Raw genomic sequence first — 25,317 nt, 5'->3', positions numbered from 1 at the left:
TGAAAAACTGCTTCCTGTTGCCAAGTACACGGTGGTCAGGTTTCTGGCTATGCACACCCCTCTTACCTCCCTAACAGTACTTCTCAAAACCTCCAGCTTCCTTACTGCATCCTTTCTGATCTCCGAGGGTATAAACAGACTGTCAGCTTCCCAGCTACTTAGCTATTTTCACTAAAAGCACTACACAGCACTTTTATGGAATTGACCCATTTCTCTTAGTAAAAGCAGTATTATAATGTAATACATGGCCTGCTCCAACCACTCACGAGTTAAAGAAGACTATTAAAGACAAGACTGCAGCACAACTGATGAAGCAAGTACAAGAGGAGAGGCCGGGAAGAATGCTGATCAGCCTGGGCCATGAGGCAGAGGGCACTGCGCTCCAGGCCCTCCAAGGACACGGAGCAGTGAAGCCTTTTCATCTGCAAAATTGCTTCTCTGGCTCAGTGCTAGGTAGGTGGGTAGCCAGTACTTTTTAATGGTCATTCTGAATTTGCAAAATACACCACCTGCAATTTATTCTTATCAGCAGTTACTTACTGTCAGGTGAAGATGGTCATATTTTCACACCGTGGAGATTGATGACTTGCCAAGTTGAAGTTCTTACTCAAGATCACCCTTTGAGGGGCCAGTCTGGGGCTTATCACCTTTCTTGAGTTTTGGTATGTGTGGATAGTTAATTGAGTCATGTTTCTGCTTTGTTTTAGGGGCCACACCCAGTGATGATTAGAGGATTACTCCTGGCTCTGAGCTCAGGAAGTACTCCTGGCAGTACTTGGGTGACCATGTGGGATGCTAGGGATTGAACCCAGGTTGGCGGCATGCAAGGCAAGTGTCCTACCCACTGTACTATGTCTCTAGCCCCCTGAGTCATGTTACACTCCAGGGGTGGCCTTGGCAGTGACTTCCTGTGTGAGGCATGGTCACAGATGTGTGCTGGAAGCCCGGGGTGGGGAGTTGTCGTGTGAATTCTCTGCAAGTGAGGGCGGCCAGTCTCTTCTGCATCAGTTTTCCCTCCTTAGCCTTGTGCACTGGTTCCCACACAATCAGCTCTCTGCCGTGCCAATTACTCCAACCCAGGTGCTCTCCTCCTTAAGTGGCTCCTGGCTGGCATAAGTTCCATACTTTTTCTTCTCCCTGCCTGTTCTGAAGTGACTTTTTATCTAATGATTTTGTTCCAAGTATTGTATTAGCTTGTATACTATGGGCGACACATTCTAAGACCCTGGTGGATAACTGAAAATTTAGATAGTGCTAAGCCATATAGCTTTACTTTCTATAGATACACATACATATGTATACAAACATGTTTATCTCCTACATATATAGATCTATGATAAAATTCAGCTTATAAATTAGTCAGAATACCAGTAGCTAACAATAAAATAAAACTATAGTAGCACTGTAGCACTGTCATCCCATTGTTCATCGATTTGCTCAAGCGGGCACCAGTAACGTCTTCATTGTGAGACTTGTTGTTACTGTTTTTGGCATATCGAATATGCACGGGGTGCTTGCCATGCTCTTTCGTGCAGGAAGGATACTCTTGGCAGCTTGCCGGACTCTCCGAGAGGGAGGGAGGAATCAAACCCAGGTCGGCCACATGCAAGGCAAATGCCCTACCTGCTGTGCTATCACTCCAGCCCAGAACTATAGTAACCGTAATAAAAGTTCTGTTGAATATGATCATCTCTCAGTATCTTAGTAAATAATATTTGGGGACTGTCATTGGCTTTGGGTAGCTTAAACCACAAGTAGTGGTGGGGGGATTATTTCATCTATAAGTAGAACAGAGAGATTTTTAAAAAATAATTAATACATGGAGGAGGAAAAGGGAGGGAAACACAGAGGAATGGAAGGAGTTGGGTGATGATAGGAGGGAGGAAGGGAGCCACAAAAGCAAATTTAAAATGCTAATGGGAGTATTACCTGGTGCTCTCACCTTCACAGCTCTGTGGTCTTATGTGGGTGGCATTTAAGAAGTTGGTCTCTCTCTCTCTCTCTCTCTCTCTCTCTCTCTCTCTGCCTTCTCCAGCATGCTCCTGCCTCCTTTCTGTATCTCCTCCATACTATCTCTTGGGGCCTACTCTCCCTTTCTTCACACCACTCTCAATGCCAGTGACTGGGCAGACACTATATTCCTCCTATCTCTTAGGGAGATAAGAGTTGGCTTCCAGAATAACTTTCTAACAAGGGTTTAATCCTGCTAGTTTTGTATTCAAGGCTTTCTGATTTGGCTTCTAATCTACTCTTTCACTTTTCACTAAGTATCCTATTTGTACTGTTAAAGTATTTATACAAGAAAGAAGCCATTAAACAAGAGTGATTCTAACACTTTGGTAGCCAAGGTAAGAAAATCAAAACCCAAGCCAGAATCAATGCACTTGGATCTGAGAAAATGAATTTCAAGGACAATCAAATAATTTATTTGCTTCAACAAGTCTTCTGTATAAAACCTTATTCTTAGCTGCTACCTGTAAAACACTTGATATTACACTTGGTTTGATACTGCCTATTTGAAGTTAATGTATGCTCAGATAAGCTTCTTTACCATTCATCAACAATATCCTGAGGAAAATTCAATTTGCCTCAGTTTACCATTTACCAGTACCTCTTTCAATTACTGCAGTCATTCAACAGTGCTCACAGGTGACCCTCAGTAGTTCCTCCTCTGTCTCTGCAGACAACAGTTCTTTCAGTTAGAAATGTCCCTCTCTTTCAGTTTTCTTTTTTTTCTTTTGGGGTCACACCCAGTGATGCACAGGGGTTACTCCTGGCTTTGCACCCAGGAATTACTCCTGGCAGTACTTAAGGGACCATATGGGATGCTGGGAATCGAACCTAAGTTGGCCATGTGTAAGACAAATGCCCTCCCTGCTGTACTATTGCTCAAGCCCCCCCTTTCAGTTTTCAACATCAAAATTAGGCAGATGAACAAATGACCTACCTGACTCTGGCCTATCGATAGCATTTTTATCTGACCTAGTTGTTAAGTCCTATGCACATATAGACATACATATAAAGAAGATGGTCCCAACTGACTCATCTGTGATCAACAGCAGTTAGGGCAGCTTCCCCATGTCTAGGGCAGCAGGATTATGTCAAGAAGCGAGAGGCTCTAACTCCCACGTACCATCAGTTACTCTACTAAGGACCACAAGAAACTTGCGAGGGGACAACTTGGTGTGTGCTCTCCAAGAGCGTGTGGTCCAGTCTTAGAGAGCAGTCTAATACAGATGAACCAATAAACACAATGGAAGATAGAGAACAGGATTACTGTGACTAGAGTAAGTACAATATAAGAAATCAGAAGAGAAGTTCCTCTTTTGGAGGAGTGGGGCAGAGAGGATGAGCCATACCTTGCTGCGCTCAGGACTGACTTGCAGCTCTGTACTAAGCAACCCTGGCAATGCTCGGGGGACCATATGTGGTGCTGGGGGTTGAATCCAGGTTGGCCATGTGCAAGGCAAGTCCCTTAATCCCTCTACTACTTTCTGGTCTCAAGGTTCCTCTTGATATAACTAAACTGCATCTCAGTACAAGGTTTTGTGTTGGATAGCTGAAGAAATTGGTGGAGGGAGTAAAAATCATGAGGGAGTAAAAATCAAAAAACTGAGAGAAAAAATCATGGGGGAAAAGGGTCCTGCCATTCCTGCTGCAGCTTGAACTTGGTTTAAGTGCCCTGCCCACATTATTTCATTTCATTGTACGATAATCCTACAAAGTAGACTGTATCATTGCCAGTTTGATAAGCAGGGAGGCTACGGCTCAAAGGGATTAAGTAACTGGCCAAGGTTATACAGGATTAGGTAGCAGAGCTGGGATTTGGAAAAGGCAGTCAGCCTCTATTATACTTGACTCCTCTAAAGCAAAACATATAAATAACACCAGATGTTTTCTTTAGGAAGGGGGATTCTGAATAGCTCAACTTGTAAATCAATAAGCACAAGTAGTCTGTTGTATGTTTAGGGCTCAATCAAAGCTAGGTGACTCTGATTCAACCCTATTCATCTGGAGAGAGAAGGAGGAGACTCAGAAAGTAGGTGAAAGGAGTCTGGACTTAAATGATTAAGCAGGGCGGTCCTATAACTGGAGAATATCTCAGACTAACAGAAAGCACCAAGGAGGGAGGCAGTCTGAAGCATCTGAATTAATATCACCCAGGCCTGGTCCATGGTCTCCTTCAGGTATGAAGGAAGAGATCACCTAGCTGAAAAGAAGCCCTGCTGGAACAAGCACACATCCTCGGAGGTGAGGCTGGAGAGAGACAATGATGGAGGAAACGTACCTGGTCTCGTTGGCACATCGGATCTTGCAGCCTTCCTTGGGAATCACCAAGCCCAGGTGCATTCGGAGCCTGCAGTTAGTGGGCCCCGTGTGTGGCCACACGTGAGTTCCTGGGTGCATGACAGAATATTTGATCTGCACAGAAAATATAACACACCATTCATCCATTTATCAAGGTGTGGGGGAACTGCTAAATTAAAGTGACAGTACTAAATTACTGTCACTTTGGATTAGAACCTTGGTGATTCAGAATTCATATTCTCTTATTTCTTTGTGAAAGTGCTAAAAATAAGGAGTCCCTCTTTACACAAAGAGATAAACACTGAACATTTTCCACCCTTAATTTAGACGTCAACCACATGAAATTATGTTTCATTAAAAAGGGAGTTAAAAAAATAGACATTCCTTAATGTCAAAGGACTTAACCACTCATTTCCCTGTAAAGCATCAGCATTCCCTTATTCCCTCAGGCAGCTGCATTCTCCAGAACTGAAAATCCTTCGTACCTGTCCTCTTCTGCATCCTGTTGTCTCAGAGAATTTATCTAGTAGAGAGCAGGTTTTGGGAGCTCCTTTACAGGAATTTTCATTCTTTCTTCCTGGAATAATAGATGAAAAACTGTTGTTAGAAATCTCTTTTTTTTGACCATATGCAATCTGTATTTTCATTGTCACAGCAGGAAGGGGCCTAGAAGAGAGCCTCAACAGACAGGGGCAGCGAAGCAAGGATGAGCATTACAGTGCAAGACTGTCTGACTGAGGCTCTGATAGGCAAGGCACATGTTGAATACTTAGTCCCGAGAGCAAGTAAAACAATGCCTCTCTCCATATCCCATGCCCGGAAACTATGAATGTTCATATTACAGGTCAAGGAGAAATTAAGGATGCAAATAATGAGACTTCATACCTGTTGACTTTTAAATTGGTGATCAGGGGCTAGAGCAATAGCACAGTGGGTAGGGTGTTTGCCTTGCACGTGGCCAACTGGGGTTTGATTCCCAGCATCCCATATGGTCCCTCGAGCACTGCCAGGAGTGATTCCTTAGTGCAGAGCCAGGAGTAACCCCTGAGCATCACTGGGTGTGACACTCCTCAAAAAAATTAGTGATAAACCTGGATTAACCTGGTGAGTTCAGCATAATCATAGGGTCCTTAAATGCGGAAGTGGGAGGCATTGTCATCAACAGAGGAATAAGAAATGCCATTGCTGTTGTGAATATGGTAGGGTACCACAAGAAAAAGAATCTGGTGGCCTCTAGAAGCTAGACCCTCCAGAAGAGATACTTTAATTGTAGCCCAGTGTATTTTCCTTCCTTCCTTCCTTCCTTCCTTCCTTCCTTCCTTCCTTCCTTCCTTCCTTCCTTCCTTCCCTCCCTCCCTCCCTCCCTCCCTCCCTCCCTCCCTCCCTCCTTCCTTCCTTCCTTCCTTCCTTCCTTTCTCTCTTTCTTGTCACATCCAGTGATGCACAGGGGTTACTCAGGAATTACTCCTGGCAGTGTTCAGGGGATCATATGGGATGCTGGGAATTGAACCCAGGTTGGCCGAGGGCAAGGCAAACACTCTACCCGTTGTACTATTGCCCTGGCCCATGTATTTTTCAATGTATATAGATCATCTTCTATTGATAAGGAATAAGATTTCAGGGCTGGAGAGAAGTATTGGGTAAAGGTACTTTGCAATACAGATGCCACATGGAAGAATGAAATAATATTCTTTTTAAAAAGGAAGACAAATGGGAATTTCCTCATCAAGAGATCCACAAGGGACTTCTGCACTTAAAGTTGAATTTAGTTTTATGTAATTAATTTTATATGTGTCCAAAAATAATAAATCATGTACTGAGTGTGAAGTGAGAGTCACAAGGAATGCATTTTAAAGGTATTCCCATTAACCAGATAGATCTCAATACTTGAGAAAATAACTTCTACGGCTACATTGGCTTTTCCTAAGTAATCTTTTGCTTCTGAATTGAGAAAAACATTGCTTCTATTTTTAGTTACAAATGGATGACTCCAAATGAGTTGAATGATAAATGTCAGTTTGAACAGATCCCTGTACAAGTATTTTAAAGTTCTAGTGTTCTAACCTTTCCCTATGCAGGAGGGTTTGACAGGAGTCACTGAGTCTGGGTTCCTGGGTTGCCTGGACAGCTATAAAGTGAAGCCTGGTGGTGGTTGGGCTTCCCCAAGGGCACAGTTGTAAGAATTGAGAACATGTCACCAGAAAAAACAGGTGTGCACACTGAAATAAGAGGTAATTAATGGACGACCAAATGTAATAGGGAAGGCCAACAGGTCAGGAGTGGATTGGACAACACCTCTAGCTAGTCTTAGAACTCACGGTATCCAGGATTAGTCTCACAGTTTTTAGTATGTGGACACCAATTCTGTAACGGGGAGATTTGCAGTCAGTGCTGGAGATTCTAAGTGGCTGCCAGCTTTCAGAAATGCAACCAAGTATCTAGGATGTTTTCAATGGGGCAACAACCTCTCAATGTGCTGAGAGAGTCAGTCACCCATGCTCACACCTGCTGACGGAGGCTCTCTGGGTGTCCATGTATAATAGAGGAGAAACTGAGGCACAGAGAGGTTTTTTTTTGTTGTTATTGTTGTTTTTTTTTACAGCAAGTGAATCAGTAGGAATTCCAGTCCAATTCAACCCAGGGTTCATGTTCTTAACCTCTCCACTATTGTTATTGTATGTGTGATTATTATGTTACAAGAAGGTGGTATCAACTACTAATTGGAAAACTCTGAGACAGACCTTCTTGGCAGGGACAACCTCAGACCTAAGGCATGATTTCATTGTCCTACTCAGGTAAGAAATCTGAGGCTGAGATTCAGGAACACGCACACAACTAAATGGTGTAATCAGAGCTCTAATCCAGCTTTTTACTGGTCTCCAAAACCTAAGCTTTAAAGCAGCATTTCTCAAACTCTTCTTCCTGTGTCCCCCTATCCAGCTCTTTGGTCCTATAGTCTTCTGCCATGAGAGACGGGAATACTATCCCCTCTCCCACCACCATTTATGCAAGTTTCATCAGTTGCTCCCTTCATCTATCCTGGAAGCTCACAGGGAGCTATATGGTCCCCAGTTGAGAAATGTTGCTCTAAAGCATCACTGGTCATTTTCTTATGTCACGGATCACAAGGCAGCAGTGAGGAGAAGTGGCTAAACATGGTACAACTTTACTGTCACATTATTATTTCTCACTAGGTTGAAAGTAGCTATAAAGAAGTGAAACACTGCTTTTCTTCAGTGCTGGTACCATACATAGAAAGAGAACTAACTTCCAATACAGATTTGAAAAAATCAACTGCGTATTTCATTTATGGGTGAATACATGGGTGAGAGGTATTCACAAAACTGGGATTTTTAAAGGTCTTGGGTTGTTTGTATCTTTCTTAGGTTTCAGTCTCTACTGATGAAACAGATTCATCTTGACTGACACATCTGATCAATAGGCAGTGATTACTATTGTGTTAGAAAGGATTCGGAGGTTTCAGCTTGAGCTGATCCATAAAGGATTCTGAGACTGGTGGACAACATTTCCTATGCACATTGAAACAGTTGCTCACATGTGACTTATTCGTTAACAGTCCTTTAGCACTCACTTTTCAAGCATATTGATGGAACTGAGGCATCAGATGAAGTACTGGTAAAGGCTGAGGCAAACAACTGACTTTGCCAATACATAAAATTAGCAAGATTTATACATTTGACCTTGTAGCTCCATTTAAAAAAATAATCTGGGCAGAGAGATAACTGAAAGAGCAAATGCTTTGCATGTGTGTGTGTGTGTGTGGGGGGGGGGGGGCTCGGGAGGGCAGGTGTATGATTCCCTGAGCACTGGTGGGAATGCACAAAAGCACAAAGCCGAATGTAGCCCCTGAATACTGACAGGTATGTCTCCATCACCTTGTTCACATAAACAAACAAACCAACAAACAAACCCAAAATCAATCACCCAACCCCCCTGAAAAACAAAAACAAAACCCATAATAACATCTGTTGTTGTGAAAAGCTAAAGATTCACTTAAAATAGTGTTCCCTCTCTTTAGCTAGATAGTTTCTTAAAGATCTCTCTGATGTAGCTCTTTCTTCTTTACATGCAAACCACTTTGAAAGCATAGGTGAGTTAAACTTCTATGCTTCTTTGTCCCTTTTATGTAAACTGCTTATTATCGTTTCAATTTACTTTGTGCAGCTGAAGACGCATGCCGTTTAGTCCTCAAAATGGATTTACTTTTGGTGCAGCTATTGTTAACCAGGTTCATCTCATTTTTCAAGAAGAAAATTGGTAAGAGCCTTAAAGATAAAATTCAGTGCTTCTCATTTTAAGGGCAGACTGGTACATTAATATATTGAACACATTTATTGCAGTCCTGTCTATGTGTGTGAGCCTGGGTTCAACTCAAAAGTATTGACAGAATTTGAACCACATTCTATTTTTGAAGAGCTCAGATTCTGGTTATTATAGACTTGTCCTGCTGATTTGTTATCTTCTCCAGGTAACACTATGATATGCATAAATGTGCATAAATGCTGTGGTCACTGTCACTATCACTGTCCTCACGTTGTTCATCGATTTTGCTCAAGCAGGCCCAGTAACATTTCCATTGTGACAATTGTTACTGTGTTTGGTATATTGAATACGTCATGGGGAGCTTGCCATGCTTTGTTGTGCTGGCGAGATACTCTCGGTAGCTTGCCGGGCTCTCCGAGAGGAGCGGAAGAATCGAACTCGGGTTGGTCATGTTGGCCGCTTGCAAGGTAAATGCCCTACCCTTATGCTGCATTTATCTCTCTTTACAGTAGGTTCTGAAACACATTATCAAACAGGAAGATCCGGAAAATTGAATATATAATTTATACAAATATACATTTAATTAATACACGTCATTGATACATATGTATTTTTACAAGTAAATATGAATTTATACAAACACATATTTAAGTAAATAGACACACATTTGAGCACATACCCATTGGTGTTCAGATGCAGTTTTAAAAGAATCAATGGTTTTTTGGGGCTGAAGCAATAACACTTCAGTAGGTGTTATTCAGTAGGGTAGGGTGTTTGCCTTGCATGCGGCTGACATGGGTATGATTCTAAGCCTCCCATATGGTCCCTTGAGCACTGCCAGGAGTAATTCCTGAGTGTACGAGCCATGAGTAACCCCTGAGCATTGCCAGGGGTAACCCAAAAAGAAAAAAAAAAGCAATGGTTTTTAATAATCTAGGTTTTTGTTGTTGTTTTGAGGCCACACCTGGCTATACTCAAGGTTTACTCCTGGCTCTATGTACAGGGATCACACCTGGCAGGTTTGGGGAACCATAGATGATGCTAGGGATAGAAACTGGGTCCACTGTGTGCAAGACAAACGCCTTATCTGCTGTACTAGCTCTCTGGTCAGATATGCTAGGTTTTTGTGCAGTATCCTTTAGTTCATGAAGTAGCACCCGAGGACTCAGGCCCCATCAAGTTACAGAGAACAATGTAGAAGTCTGGAGCTCACCTTGTTGCCACAGTGTAAACTGGCTCCAGTCCCCCTTCTCCCTCAGGTTTTCATCTTCAGGCAGGAAGAGACCCTTGGACTGATCCATCACTGCAAGGCCTTCATCACGAATTAACTTCCAGTTTCTTTCTAAGGACTAGAGGAAAGATTGTTTTTACTGGACTGAATATACACCTGGTATAAACAACTTAGAATGACTCCCAGCTTTTGCTTAATTAATAAAGTCATGGAAAAAATGGGGCTTGGGTATTATACTCAGCAGTGCTCAGGTCTTACTTCTGGCTCTGCACTCAGATATCACTCCTCTCTGGACTCATGGATAGAACCTTAGTAGGCCATGTGCAAGGCAAATACTACGTGCTGTACTAATGCTCCATCCTTAAGGGTTTTTTTTTTTTGCATTTATCTAGACTGTTTTATTTATTTATTTTTGCTTTTTGGGTCACACCCGGCGATGCGCAGGGGTTATTCCTGGCTTTGCACTCAAGAATTACTCCTGGCGGTGCTCAGGGGACCATATGAGATGCTGGGAATCGAACCGGGGTCAGCTGCGTGCAAGGCAAACGCCCTACCTGCTGTGCTATCGCTCCAGCACTAGACTGTTTATTTAAATTTCCTCTGGGATCTCTTGTCAAGAGTATTACAAAATACCTAACATTATTTTTCAGAACTAAGTACCTCTGCTTATAAAATTTTCTATAATTCTTAGTACCCTCAAAGAATAATCTACTCCAGAATCTGGGTGTAGGTTTGCCAAAAGGAATTTTTAAAACACCATAACTTTCCAAAGTATTAATCTTGCAGATTATATTATATCACTTTGCTACAATAAGCCTGTATGACACTCTCATGATCCAAGCTATAGTAGAAATCACAGACTTAATTTTACCTTTCAATAGATGTCCCCATAAAAGTGCCATTCAACTTGGTAAACATTAAACTTTCAAAGAAATCAGAAAGGTGTCAGTGAAAACATCTGATGTATTATAAAATAATGGCAGAACAAAGTAAATAAATTACCTAGAGATTAGAATTCAGAGGTTAGAATTATGCTTGGCTTCTTATTTAACACTGTGCTTTGGTTTCTCAGTGAATATACTTACAACCAATACTACATTGGAAGGGGCTTATCTGGCATCATGGGAACATCTAGTGAAAAAGGAAGAAATGTGGACCAGAGAAATACTGCAGAGGATAGGGCACTTGCCTTGCTTGTGCAATCAACCAGGGTTGATTGCACATATCGTCCCCTGAGTACCACCAGGCGTGACTTTAAAGTACAAGGCCAGGAGTAAGCACTAAGCACCAACAGATATGGACAAAAAAACCAAACCAAGTCAAAATAAAACCTTTGAAAAACAGGGATCAGTCCCAGGTTCCATCCCTGCCTTCCCACATGGTCATCTGAGCACTTCCAGGAGTAATTTCTGAGTGCAGAACCAGAAGTAATCCCAGAGCATCACTGGGTGAGGCCCAAGAACAAAAACTATAACAGAAACAAAAGAAAGAAAAATAGGGATCAGGGAGAAAGGACTGAGGTAAAGTGCTTGCCTGGCACGTGGCTAGTCCTACTTTGATCCCTGGCATTGCTTCTGGTTGCTGTAAGCACACAGTTAAGAGCAGAGCACAGCTGTGGGTGGCCCCAAATCAAAAATTCCAAAACAAAACAAAAAGAAGAAGGAGAAGCCCTCTCTTCACTGTGTACTGTGTATACTGCTGACTGGGTGTCAGGGGTTGTTTGGGCGTAGAAGCAGGCCAGAGAGACCAATGCACACTGTCTCAGGAGAATAAAAAAAGAATACAAACTGCTTTCTTAATGTGCAAAGAGGCAAAGTTGTACAGATAAGCACAATTTAGATATGGTAGTAGTAAGTTCAGATATTCCCATGTTAAATGAGGGGTGTATACAAGAATTGAAGAAAACATGGACAGGAGGAACATGTGGGCCGATTGTAGTAAGAATCAGGGTTCAAGATCACGGAGCTAGAACTAATAACTTCCACAGAGAAAGAGTCTGACACACAACAAATGAAAGTAGCAATTAGTGCTCCCTGAAAACGGACTGAGGTGCCTTGTAAAACAGCTCTTTATCTTCTGAATTAGTCAAGCAGTGTCTGGCATGACCAATTATTGGAGAGAGCAAAGCGTGAGATAAAGTGTAAAGTACTTTTATCAACTCAGGCTTTATGAATCCATGATTCAAGGCAGGAAAAAGAGGGGGCGGGAAGACTTTATAGGCAGAGGATGCCAAGAAATACTGAAAAATCTGTATGAACTGTGTGTTCACAGAATGTGTATGGGCCCATGCCACGTGCTTCCCCGTAGAGAACAATCTCCAAGGGTTGGGGGTAGCAATTCCACATAGGTGAGGAAGCACAATCAACATATGTAAAACCCTTCCTTCTGGGGAAGCTTCTTCTAAGACAAAGATCTCATCTTGCTAGATGCTCTGCTCAAGGTTGGAATTTCATCTAAGGGCACATTTCTCTTTTTCTTAGTCCATATTCATTTAAATGGTCATCTATTTACTTCTTAATCATCTTTCTAGTCATTTTGTATGGACAAAGTAAGAGCTCTATTAAGTTTAAAGGGTGGCTCTTCTGGGGACATCTCTCTATATATCCCAGACTCGGGTAAGGTTAATCACTTAATCACTTTACATTCCTACTTTGAACATCACTTAATAATCACTTAACTTCCCGTTAGTCGTCTCAATTTGTCCCTGTCTCATGGTAGTGTAGCCCAATGGCATCTGTTCGCTCTGGGAACATGAAGAGCCTCAAACCGATCGTTGATGATCTTGATGAAGAAATCTGACCATCTGCTAGGTGGGCGGCCATGTGGTCTTTTGACATCCTGTGGAATCCAGTCGGTAACAGCTCTATTCCAGCGGTCGTCTTTAAATCTCATTATGTGACCAGCCCATCTGATTTTTGACACCTTGACAAATGAGACAGCGTCCCTGATTCTTGATCGTCCACAGATGTCAGAACTCCGGATTCTTTCTCTCATTTGAGTGAAACGTGACATTCCAAGCATAGCTCTTTCTATTCTTTGGGAGACCTGAATAGCGTTCTCATCCTGTTTGCGTAGGGCCCAGGTCTCTGAGGCATATGTTAATGCAGGAAGAACAGAGATGTGCCCGGAGCCGGAGGTTCTTCGTCCTCTTAGTTATTTCTTCGACATTCTTGAAGGCGTTCCAAGCCGCTCTCTTCCTCCTGCGCAGCTCGGGTGCCAGGTCATTTGTCATGTTGACCTCTCAACCTAGGTACACATAGCTGTTGCATTCGGAGATGGTCGTTCCATTGAGAGCCAATGGGGCGTCAGGAACGAGGCTGTTTCTCATAAACATTGTCTTCGTAAGATTCAGCTGTAGTCCTACCTTTCCACACTCACGGTCAAAGTTGGCCAGCATTTGTGCCGCTTGGCTGATGTTTGGTGTTATTAAAACAATGTCATCAACAAAGCGGAGGTGGTGAAGTTGCCGACCATCTATCTTCACTCCCATGCTTTCCCACTGCAGTCGTTGCATGATGTTCTCGAGGGTGGCACTGAAGAGTTTCAGTGAAATGGTATCACCCTGCCGAACCCCTCTCTTGACATCAATGATTACTTCTTTGTAGAATGGTGAGATCCTGGTAGTGAATCCGCAATACAGCTCACGGAGGATCTTGATGTATTGGGCTTGAATGCCCTGATTGGCTAGGGCTTCAATGACCACTTCCATCTCAACAGAATCAAAGGCCTTCTTTAAATAAATGAATGTTAGAGCGGCATCTTGAACTCCCGAGAAACCTCAATGAGCTTGGTTATCGTGTGGATATGGTCGATGGTGCTGAATCCTTTGCGGAACCCGGCTTGCTTGCATGGTTGTCCTTCATCTACTGTTCTGCCTATCCTATTCAGAATGACTCGAGTGAACAACTTGTAGATGACAGACAATAGGCAGATCGGGCGATAGTTGCCAATGTCATGGTTGTCTCCCTTCTTGAACAGTAGTATGGTTCTGCTGGTTTTCCATTGGGACAGAACCTTGCATTCAGACAGGTAGCGTGTAAAGAGCCGAGCCAGTGTATTGATGAGTACTGATGGCAGGTTCTTCAGGTGTTCAGGTCTGACCTTGTCTGGGCCAGGTGCTGTTTGTTTCTTTACTGATGAAATGGCGTGTCGGATTTCGGAAGGGAGAACATTGGGAACAACATATCCATCCTGTGGAATTTGGTATGTCGGCAAGTGGACATGGCTATCGAAGAGATTTGAGTAGAAGTCATGGATAATCTTCTCCATTGCCGTTCTGGAGGATGTGATAGATCCATCAGGACATCGGAGGGCAGTCATCTTGGTCTTGTAGTTGGCGAAGGATAGGCGGGCGTTACGAATATTTTTCCCGGCTTCTGCCACTTCTACCAGCACTTCTGCTCTTCTCTCTTTGAGGTCTTCCTTGATCGCATCTCTGCACTGTTTTGCGAGCTCGGACATTAGCTTGTGGTTGCCTGAGGCATGTGCCAAACCACGCTGGCAAATAAGCTCAAGAGTTTTCGAAGACAGGTGTCCTTTTGTGGCTATCTCTCTCTTGGCGTTCCTCGCACAATCATGGAGGTGCTGAACCATTTCTCATCAATGTTGTCAACAATGGCATCTTCCCATGTTGCTGCAATAGTTCCAAAGAGCTCCCAGTTGGTGGTCGTTCAGGGAGTTCTCTTTTTAAACTTTGCAGCCTTTTCTCCCTGCTCTGTGAAGCAGAATTTTGCATGAAGGAGACGGTGGTCTGATCCCGTTCAGAATTTTGGGACAACAGTGACATGGGTCAGGCAAAACTGTCGATTGAATATGATGTGGTCTATTTCGTTGTGGAATCGTCCACCGGGAGACTCCCATGTCCAACGTTTAGATTCTGCCTTCTGGAACTGTGAGTTACCATGGATGGTCTTGGTCGACATGATGAACTCAGACAGTCTCTCACCCTGTTCGTTCCATTCTAGGCCATGGGTCCCGATGTGAAGTTCTTCAGCTGATCTTCTCAGTCCTATCTTGGCATTAAAATCACCCACAATGATTTTGTAGAAGGTGTGGTCTTCTTTGTAGAACTTCTCCAGCTCCATGTAGAACTTCTCAATTTCTCTTTCATCTTAATGAGATGTTGGTGCATAGGCAACGAAGATAGAAACTGCTGGCAGTGAGCCACATCTATTCAAATGTAAATGTCCGATTCGGGTTGTTAGGCATTCAAATGAATCAATGCTCATGGTCAAGTTTGTGTTGACAAGGACAACGATGCCTCCGACACCTCTTTTATCGCATGTTCCGAGGAACAATTCTTCTCCAGTGTCAAAAACGGTATGGTGAGATTCGTGCCTTCTTGTCTCGGTCAGACCAATGATGTCGTACTTGATCTTTCGCGCTTGTACCATCAGGTCCTCGATGGATGCATCTGATGCTAGCGTACGTGCATTGAAAGTACAGACGATCATTTTTGTCTTCCTTCATTGTGGCAGCCTAGTTTGGCCTTGAGATTTTATCGGCCTCTCCTTTCTCATCCTTCTCAGTGCTGCCATGTTGGTGAAGCCTTCAGGGTCAGGTGAATGAGACCCATTGTAATTACTGGTTTTGGCATATTGAATACACAATGGATAGCTTGCCAGGCTCTGCGGTGCGGGCGGAATACTCTCGGTAGCTTGCCAGTCTTTCCTAGAGGGATAGAGGCTTTTGGGGTGACCTCTAAACGCCCTCGTAGGTGTTACCATATTTGAACCTTATCAAATATGGTAAGGTTAGTCCTTCCTAATCCTGGCAGGGTCCTTACCCAATTGTTTCTCTTTGGGTCATAACACAATTTGTCCATGACCGTGCTCTTAACTTAAAAGTTTTATGGTGCTTGGCCTGTCCCATTTTGATGCCAGGGTAGCTCACAGTTTGTCCTAGGTCTATCCAAGTCCCTTTGTAGGGATCCTTCTTTTGAGGTGCTAGGAACTATGGGCAACTGAGGCTTAAGTTGAATAAATATGTCAGATGCCCAGGAGTAAATTTTATTCAGAATCAATTAACCCTCAAGTTACAAAAGCAAAACATTAACTGTCTTCCTGTGTCTATACAAAAAGGACATTGCTCTAAAGTAAATGATGCAGAGGACATAAAGGAAATGGAAAAGCAGTATTTCACTTACAAACACAAAATCCAGGGTACTTAGAAGAATCTGACCTTACAAGTCACAAGGTCTAGATTTGGGGATAACGGTGATTAACAGATAGGGGAGTTGGAGTATCAAGTAGGTTAAAGATAAACACAGAGGAACGGGAGTGCCTCAGGAGCACTGTGATGGTATAACCCAATAAACTTAAACTCCTTGTGGCAAGAAGAAAGGACAGAAAGAACAGATCAATATTATCCTACAATGAATCATGGCTGCAACTTTAGCCAAACATAGACCCTTTTAAAATATGTTTACTGATTCTGATTGAGGTAACCAATGGTTTAGAATGCTACACATGTTTTCAGCATACAGGCGCACATCTTTTTTTTATACCATGCCACGATCACAGTGCTCCCAGCTGCTCACTATAGTATACCGACCACTCAACCTTTGCTTGTTCCACACCCTGCTAGTAAATTTAGCTCTCCAGTGAGAACTCAAGGGCCGGTTTCTATTTGGTCTGGCCTGTTCCTTTGATTTGTTTCTTTATAGAACACCCTATAGAAAGCATATAAAATATATATTAAGGAGATGGTTTTTAAGATAAATAATTTAAAAAAATTTTTTTAAGATAAATAATTTTACATTCCATTTCTTCCACCTTTTTTCTTTGAGTCAATAGACTTTTAAAAATTTTCTTTCAAAAAATTACTCTTACTGAGGAATAATGGTCATATGAAATTGTAAAATATTTCAAGTTAAATGACAGTGATTGGATAAGCCTATAAATTGTGAAAGAATTTCCCTCTAATTCGGTTAATAAACATGTCTATCACTTTACATATTTATCTTTTATTCAGGGAGAATAGTGAAGATCTACTCAACAAATTTTAACTATATGATGCACTGTTATTAGCTATAATCACCATGTTTTACATTAAATACTCATATTATTTTATAGTCCACACTTTGTATCTATGGTGGCCAGAGTAATAGTACAGGAAGTAAGGCACTTGTCTTTTATTTTGGTTGGGTACAGTGCATATGCCATATGGTTCTTCCAAGCACTGCCAGGATTGATCCCTGAATACAGAGTGAAGAGTAAGTCCTGAACACCCCTGGTGTGGCCCAACCCTCAAAAAATAAAACTATCCAAAAGTTTTCAATCACTGTACCAATCTGTTTTCCCAAAATCCTAACTCCTAGCCATCACTTTTTAAACATTTGAATGAGTCTGATGACTTCTTTTTCTAAAGATTCTATGTGCCATGAAATATTTCTTTGTCCTTATTTTTCTTATTTCACTTAGCCTAATGTTCTCAAGATCCATTCATATCATTATAAATAACAGGATTCCCTTCTTTTTTATGACTGTCTTTTTTTATGTATGTATACATTACATACAGACCACATATTATTTTATTCATCCATTGATATTTTCTATCTTGGTGATTATAAGTGAAGATGCAAGGAACATGTGGTTCAGATAACTCTTTGAATCTCTACTTTCATTTCCTTTGGCTTCATACCCAGAAGCAGGATTTCTGCATCATGCAGCAGGAGGAACCTCCATATTGTTTTTCACAACAACAACAACACCAGTTTACTGATTTTACTGCACTTTAATTTTCTCCCTTCCCTTCCCTTCCCTTCCCTTCCCTTCCCTTCCCTTCCCTTCCCTTCCCTTCCCTTCCCTTCCCTTCCCTTCCCTTCCCTTCCCTTCCCTTCCCTTCCCTTCCCTTCCCTTCCCTTCCCTTCCCCTCCCCTCCCCTCCCGGTCCCCTTCCCCCTCCCCTCCCCTCCCCTCCCCTCCCCTCCCTTCCCCTCCCCTCCTTTCCCCTCCCCTCCTTCCCCCTTCCCTTTGTGTTGTTGCAATTTGGTCCAGGGGCCAAACATTGTTGTGATGGTGTATTTGGGCATGATGCTGCACACCAAGCTGCAGTGCTTACAGGTGTCACATACTTCTATCCTGGTGCTTGCAAAAGTGCTCGCAGGGAACGGTTATGCTGTTTGCAGTGCTCCCCCCAAATTAACTGTGGTACTTGCTGAGCTTGTACACACCTGGCTATCTATCGGGTGCTGGAGACTGCAGACTGGTGAATTGTTGGGTCCCAACAATAGCAGTGAGAGACCAAGATAATGGATGTGAATTCAATCAGGGTTTGAATTCTTGGCTTCATGTTTCCAAGACTGGCAGTGTTGCCACAAAGCCATCATCAGGCTGCTAGTTGATTGATTTTATACTTTCTGGGAAACCTACTCAGTGGGTAGAGTTTGTGTCAAACTCTACCGTTGCTCCTTTAATTTCTTTCCTTCTGTTGGTCTTTCTGCCAACGCTTCAATACCACTTCATTCCAAGTAATTTGTGCAGAACCACTGAAACTGCATTAAAGAGGGATTCAAAAATTCTCACTCTGTCAGGTCCCCAGAAGTGAGGCTCTATGACAGTTTTGCTGAAAGTCCTAAGATTATTAGGGGAAAGCACAGCTCAAATATTCACATCTACTCATAGGTACCTAAATTCCTAACACTCCCTAAGGCTATTGTAACTTGTTCAAGTTGCTAGACAAATCCGTTAGAATCTTGTTAAATTATCGCTCAGACAAGGGGAGAATTACCTCTCTCACACATGAAATTACTTTCCAGATGAGGTCATTGCACTTCTGCTCCTCTTACTTTCTGGTATTTTAGAAGCTTCCTTCATTTCTTTTGAAAGCTGATTTTTAGGAGCCACTAAGAAAAATCTTTTTCTTAGTGAATCTTTTTGTACAAAAATTAGGCACAAAGTCCTAGGGGAAATTATGCCAAAGTAACAGCATCCCTAAATGTAAGCTGGACAACTTTGTTTGGGATCAGGCTGTTTTTTCCTATGTGAAATGCTGCCTCCTGCTTCTCCCGCTCCCTGCCCCTGACTCTTCTCCCAGCGGGCCTGCAGTCCCGGAAGTCACCCGAGGTGATTCTGCAGGAGCACTGATAAATTTAAAAAAGAAGTCTTTGCTGGGGCTGGAGCAACAGTACAGCGAGTAGGGTACAGCGAGTAGGGCATTTGCCTTGCATGTGGCTGACCCTGTTTTGATTCCTCTGCCCCTTTCGGAGAGCCCAGCAAGCTACGGAGAGTATCTTGCCTGCACGGCAGAGCTTGGCAAGCTCCCCATGGTGTGTTTGATATCCCAAAAACAGTAACAAAAAGTCTCACTTTGTGTTCCTGGAGCAAGCAGATGCCATTGGGCTATACTAGCACATGACAGGGACAAATTGAGACGTTACTGGTGCCCGCTCAAACAAATTGATGAATAACGGGACAACAATGCTACAGTGCTACAGTGCTTTGCTGGGGCCAGAGTGATAATATGGCAGGTAGAGTGTTTGCCTTGCAATTGGCTGATTTGGGTTAGCTCCTCAGCACCTAATATGTTTCCCTGAGCCCACCAGGAGTAGTTCCTGAGAACAGAGCCAGGAGTAAGCCCTGAACACCACTGAGTGTAGCCCCCAAATCAATCAATCAAACAAACAAACAAAAAAGACATAAAAAAAATCCTTCAAACAAAAAAACTTTGCTCCCCTGGGCTGAATGCAGCAGGTATTCAATGGAACCCAACAGGCCAGAGTAGACAGTCTCCCAGTCCCATGGCAGACTCCTGTGATTACAAAGGCAGCAGCCTGCCCAATGCTAACCAAGTGCCACATAGATTTCTAGTTTATTTTCATCCTAAAATGCCACATCATTTTCTCTTGAGTTTAAGAGTTGGTCATAGAATTTTACAAATGGAAGATTTCATGCTGTTAATCTAGTGGAACATTTTCAAAGACTCTCAGAGCGGTTAATGAGCTGAGCATCTCACAGTCCAGTGGTCAGAAAACAGCTCTGCCATCTTCACCTAGTTCAAAGCACCTCGGGGAGATGGGCAAGGTCGGGCTATGCCCAGGATGCCTCTCCGCTCTGAGGTCTGAATGTAGCTGTGACCCTCGCCATCACCTGTGCAGTAGTTTTCCCAGCACCCATGGGTGCAGGTACCTGTGAGGTTCTTGGAGAACAACAGTTCCCCAGTGGGCATGTCCTGGAGCGCTCACCTGCTTAACAACTAGGAAAAACACAGTAAGCCAAAGGTCACCCGGCGACATCATGAACACCACACAGTAGTTACAGAGAAATAACCACTATTTTGGGCTCTTTCCTATGCTTTTTTGTCTACCAAAGTAATGGCTATTTTTGGTGGTGGTTTATAGCATTGAAAAGATATGGCTGTAAGACAGGGTGTCTCTTATGGGTCTGAGGAGGACTCTGGGATGAAAGGGTGGAATTTGAGAAAACTATCATTTAAATACTTGGGGCTGGAGAGGTGGTAGTATGTTGGGTAAAGCACTTGTCTTGCATGAGGCCAAGCCTGCTTTAATGCCCAACATTCCATATGGTCCCTTGAGCACCGCGAGCATCAATTTCTGAGTGAAGAGCAAGGAGTAACCTCTTAGCATTGCCAGGTGTGCCCCCTCCCAGATTTATTTATTTTTATTTTAGTTTAGGAAACATGGTAAAAATAGTGTTAAAGTTTTATGGCATTACTGCACAAAATCACTGCACCGCTAAACCAGTAAAGTACCCAAGACCTTCTATCACTGTTCTCTTTCACCCCCAGCCTCACTTTATTTCCCAAAGCCCCTCAAGAAATCACAACAAATAAATCTCACATGTTGACACATAGAGATTTAAGGCAAAATGCGGTTACACTGTGTGTGTGTGTGTGTGTGTGTGTGTGTGTGTGTGTGAAAGACAGAGAGAGAATCAGACCAAGAGAGAAACAGAGAGATAGAGAGACAGAAAGACAGAGACAGAAAAGAGAGAGATGGATTTACTTTGCATGAATATTATAGAGATGGCTAAGATTTTCACTTTTAAGAATTCAAATTGGAACTGGAAGTGCAGGTTATGCCTATAATTTTAAGGATTTCAGCTGAAATATTACTTCCTTGACTTTAAATTCACACATTTCACAAAACTATGAAAAAAAGAAGAGATATAGTTGACTAGAAGACATCTTCTAATTTCCAATTCATCTTGAGGCTAAGCAGAATTTTAGAAAACAGGTTGGATTGTTTTTACAACTGCTACATTGCTTCATAAACCCACCATCAACACTTGCCTTTGGCATCACCCTCAGCTATATTTGGCATCTCACGGTCTTTACAGTTTCAAGCCTCATTAATCCCACAATACATTCCAGCATGTCTTAATCCAAAAGTTCCATCCAGTTCAGGGTAATTTACTTGCTTTCCAAATATTCTGCTCATCCTCACTTGGATGCTACACTTTTACCTTCAATACAACATTAGATTCTATTTTTAAAATCTTCTCCTAAAGCTAATTTCTTGCAGTCTTTAGAGAAGGAAACTAAAGCCAAATTGTTATTCAACCATGTCCCTCACTATTTTCATCCAACTGAAAAAAATAAAAAGAGTTTATTTATCAAGGTTTTGCAAGAGGCCGTGACTGATCCCTGAAAAACCTTGGGCTACTCCATCGCCTCTGGGGTTCCACTAACAGTGCTGGGGATTATGTGGTTCAATCCTCAAAATGCAAAGCATGTGCTCAGCCTATTAAACGATCTTCCTGCCCACTCCCCACTCACCCCCTGCTAAATCCACATTTGTTTTTTTGGGTCACATCAGCAGTGCTCAGGGCTTACTCCTGGTGCTGCTTAGGAGATCACATGTGGAGCTGGGGATCGAACCTGGGTTGGTCATGTGCTCATACTCTTTCTCCAGCAACCCCAAATCGACTTTTGAAAAGATCATATACAACTCCATACAATATTTAACTCCCATTTAACTCTTCCCCAGTCTCGAGTGCAACCCTTAAATAATTCCAGTAAAGCCTGCTTTTTCCCCTCACTGGGGTTGCTCATCATCACCTCTGCTTCTGCAAAGCACTGGATTAGACTGAGCTCAGGAATTCATGCTTATCCTGGACGCTTTCTAAGCCACTGAGCAATCTTCTTGGTGCCTTGGCATTGGGGATCCCTAAGAACAAAACTGTCAAGTTTTGCTGTAGCACTTGCAGGTGGGAAGAGGATTTGAACTCACAGCCTTGTGCTTACTAGGTAAGCATTTGAAGTCACTAAGCCATTTCTGGGATCCTTCTTATTGCGGATCACAAACAGCAGGACTGGATCATTTCAGCTCATGCTTTGGTACCATTTGAACTCAGCTGAAGCAAATGAGCCATCATCTGGGCTACTTCTTTAATATTTCCTTCTTTATATTAAAATAATATTTATATTGTTGATTAATTTCAGATACTATCAATCATCTATTGGGGAAGAAAACACACTAATAATATGACATTGTGTTTCATTCCCATCTTGCAAGAGCAGTTCATTTCACAGGTTTTTTTCATACATCTGGGTAAATCACATTTGGGTTTTATTATGTGCCAGTGAGGGATCATTCACACTTGAGCTGGGATGATTACCTTTCATTTCACATGTAGCGTTTCAATTTTTTATTGTCCTCTTTGGCTTGATTTTCAAATATGCTTATGATTGGTTCTTCTTTATAGCACTGCAAGGGTACTATAAAATATCTCAACACTATTCTACCCTTGCCCAAAAGATCATGCAAGTAATTATTTTTCTCACTCTTTTTTTCTGGAGATAACCATTTAGTACTCATTTATCTTACTTTAATGTGAACTGGCTGCTGTCTGAGTTTGCCTAATATTGGGCTCCCTAATTTTTGGATTCAAAATTTTGGGGGATACGGGTAACATTTAGTGGTATTTAGAGAGCCTGGGGAATCACGTGGAGCTGGAGATCAAACCTTGGCTCCTTCAAGCAAAGCCTGTGTTCTAATCCACTGAGCTGTCTTTGTAGCCCAATGTATGAAAATATCTAAAGCTGTTCTTACACTTGATTGAAGACCTGACTATGCATTGAATTTTAGGTATTACACAATTTCTCCTAATAATTCCAAAAGTAATACTTCATTGCATAATAACTTTAGTGCAACTGTTGGAAAATATAATGAAATCTGACCACTGGGTATGACACAAAACACACACACAAGGTATGATGAAAATAATGATTTTTTGTTTTTGTTTTGTTTATGGGTCACACTCAGTAAAGCTCAGGGCTTACTTCTGGCCCTGTACTAAGGAATTACTTCTGTGCTAAGGAATTACTCCTGAGAAGGAGACCATATGGCATATCAGAGATCAAACCTGGGTTCGCCACGTGCAAGCCAAGAGCCCTACCCACTGGACCTAATAATAATGACTTTTAAGATCATCTTTATGTTTCTGGTTTTCCACTATTTCTTGACAATGCACCTCAAAGGGAATACTGGACACATCTTGGTTCCTACAATATGGAACTGAACCAATTTCTAGCACTTCTTTAATAATGTCTTATGTTTATTGCTATTTTTTCCTGTATTTTTCCCCCACTTGTTTGCTAAACATGTTAAATTGAGCCTTTACTTTTTATTCTTGTCATTTTTGCTTTTCCTTTCAGGAGACTTCCTTGGAAAATACTGTTATTCAATTATTACTTTTGCAAATCATCATATTTTCAAATTTCTGAGTGTTCTCTCTGGGTCCTTGTTTCCTTGTATGGTATTCTTTTTTTTTCCTCTCCTAGACACACGATCTTCTAATAGCCTTCTATTATTGCCATGAATATATTAGAGGCTGTATTTTGTTTTGTTTTGTGCTGGAGTCACATCTGGTGTTTCTCAGGGGCTACTGCCGGTGCTGGAGGTTGCTCTCAGTTCAATAGTGCTCAGGGCTCCAGAACACACACCTTGTACACTAACCCTTTGAGCTCTCTCCCTGGCCCCACAGAGGTATTCTTTTATGATGTCATTTGTTTTTCTCAGTCATCATGAAACTACAACATTCTTTTTATTTGTTTTGTCCATTTTCTTTCACATTGAAGAGTTTCCTCAAAGCTTGATGATGCTTAGCAATTAGGTTTTTTATAAAGCAGAAAGTGACTGGAAGAAAACTAGGTAGGTAATTTCCCTCTGGTTGAAAACCCCACTGCAATTATTTATTTTGGTTTCAGCTTTCTGCAGTCTGCCAAGTCAGACACGTTTTTATTTTTCCATTTTCTAAAGAACATACTGACAGTGTTCATGTGTTATTGTTTCCCTCATTTTGTTTTGATTTGTAATATTTTTACATTAGCAACTGTCCTTACTTAGCAATCTGCAATGTTTACTGCTTCAGCCAAAATGTTTCCTCTGCAAGGTTCTATTTTTATAGGTAGAGAAAATTGTTTAAAGCTCAGTGTGATGAGTCTTGTGTGATAAGGACAAAATTAAAGTGATTTTATGTCAAGCTGTGTGCCTCATTATCAGTTTTATCATCATCTGGGCATATTATAGAATTGGGAAAGACCAACCAAGCAATGCAAGAAAAATGAATCAGCAAAAAGGTGAGAAGAAATTAATCAATAAATGGATTAGCAAAGTTTGACTTAAGATGTTAAATATTGTGCTAAGAGTTTTATTCTTCCCTCTTTCTACTACCTCTATCTTGCGTAAAACATCATCACTTTGAGTTTATTGAACTTTTGAAGACATGTTTGTGGGACTAGTAAGTTTTTGCAAGCTAGGTGGTCTTATTTCTGAACTACACTTGAAGGTTAAGTTATATATAAAAAGGTCCTTTCAAGAGAAAAGATAAAGTCAAAATTATGAAGATATATGTCAAGTGAATACCAATTAAAATGGAAAATATACATCTAACACCTTTCATGGTGAGCTTCACTTCCATGTTAACAAAAAAATGAAAATGGTAGAAATCTATCACATTCTGTGTTCAGATGATGTCTTGAAGTCTGAGATAAAATACTGCAGACTGCTGCATGAGGGAGATGCTAAGGAAGCTCAGTGCCATTAGTTAGCGAGGGGTAACTAACACCACTGACTGGGTGGCTTAAACAACATAAATCTCAGTCCTGAGCTGTGTATTCAAAAGGAAGGTGTCGGCAGATTTGGGTCTTTTGAGCCTCTTGGTTTGCAGATGATCAGTTTCTTGTTCTTTCTTCTAAGTTCACCCACTCCCCTCTGTGTGCCTACAGCTCTTTTCTTATTAGGACTGTTAGTTTTACTGGATTAGGGCTCATACTAACAGCCTCATCTTAACTTTATTTCTTTAAAGCCATACTTATCTCCAAGTACTTCCCATTCTGTGCTTACTGTGCAAAGTGAAGGGGAAACTCAATAATGAATGGGGCTCTAGGGAATGACAGTCAACCTATAACACTAATGCTAATTCAGGTTAGAACTATCTCTAGCTGAGGAAGCAAAGAACAGTCTGAAGGCGATTGAGAATAAATTTACACTAGCCTGGGAAAAAGCACAGGAAAAAAAAAACCATTAAAATA

At 41.9% G+C, this 25,317-nt stretch overlaps 1 protein-coding gene across 5 annotated transcripts in view; it reads right to left on the bottom strand.

The window, feature by feature from the left end:
• Window positions 1-25,317, bottom strand: part of ASPH (aspartate beta-hydroxylase) — a 235,787-nt gene that overhangs the window by 13,324 nt on the left and 197,146 nt on the right. For all 5 annotated transcript variants that reach the window (XM_056113451.1, XM_056113434.1, XM_056113458.1 and 2 more), the window contains 3 exons: window positions 9,806-9,941; window positions 4,794-4,885; window positions 4,289-4,422 (listed from right to left, as the gene is read on the bottom strand). In XM_056113451.1, coding sequence (XP_055969426.1) covers window positions 4,289-4,422; window positions 4,794-4,885; window positions 9,806-9,941 — 362 coding nt within the window. The remainder of the gene's footprint in view (window positions 1-4,288; window positions 4,423-4,793; window positions 4,886-9,805; window positions 9,942-25,317) is intronic.

Source organism: Sorex fumeus, unplaced genomic scaffold, assembly GCF_029834395.1.
Source record: "Sorex fumeus unplaced genomic scaffold, SorFum_2.1 ptg000002l, whole genome shotgun sequence".
NCBI classification, from domain to species: domain Eukaryota; kingdom Metazoa; phylum Chordata; class Mammalia; order Eulipotyphla; family Soricidae; genus Sorex; species Sorex fumeus.
Note: the sequence above shows the minus strand (reverse complement) of the source record. Positions and strands in the feature narration are given on the sequence as shown.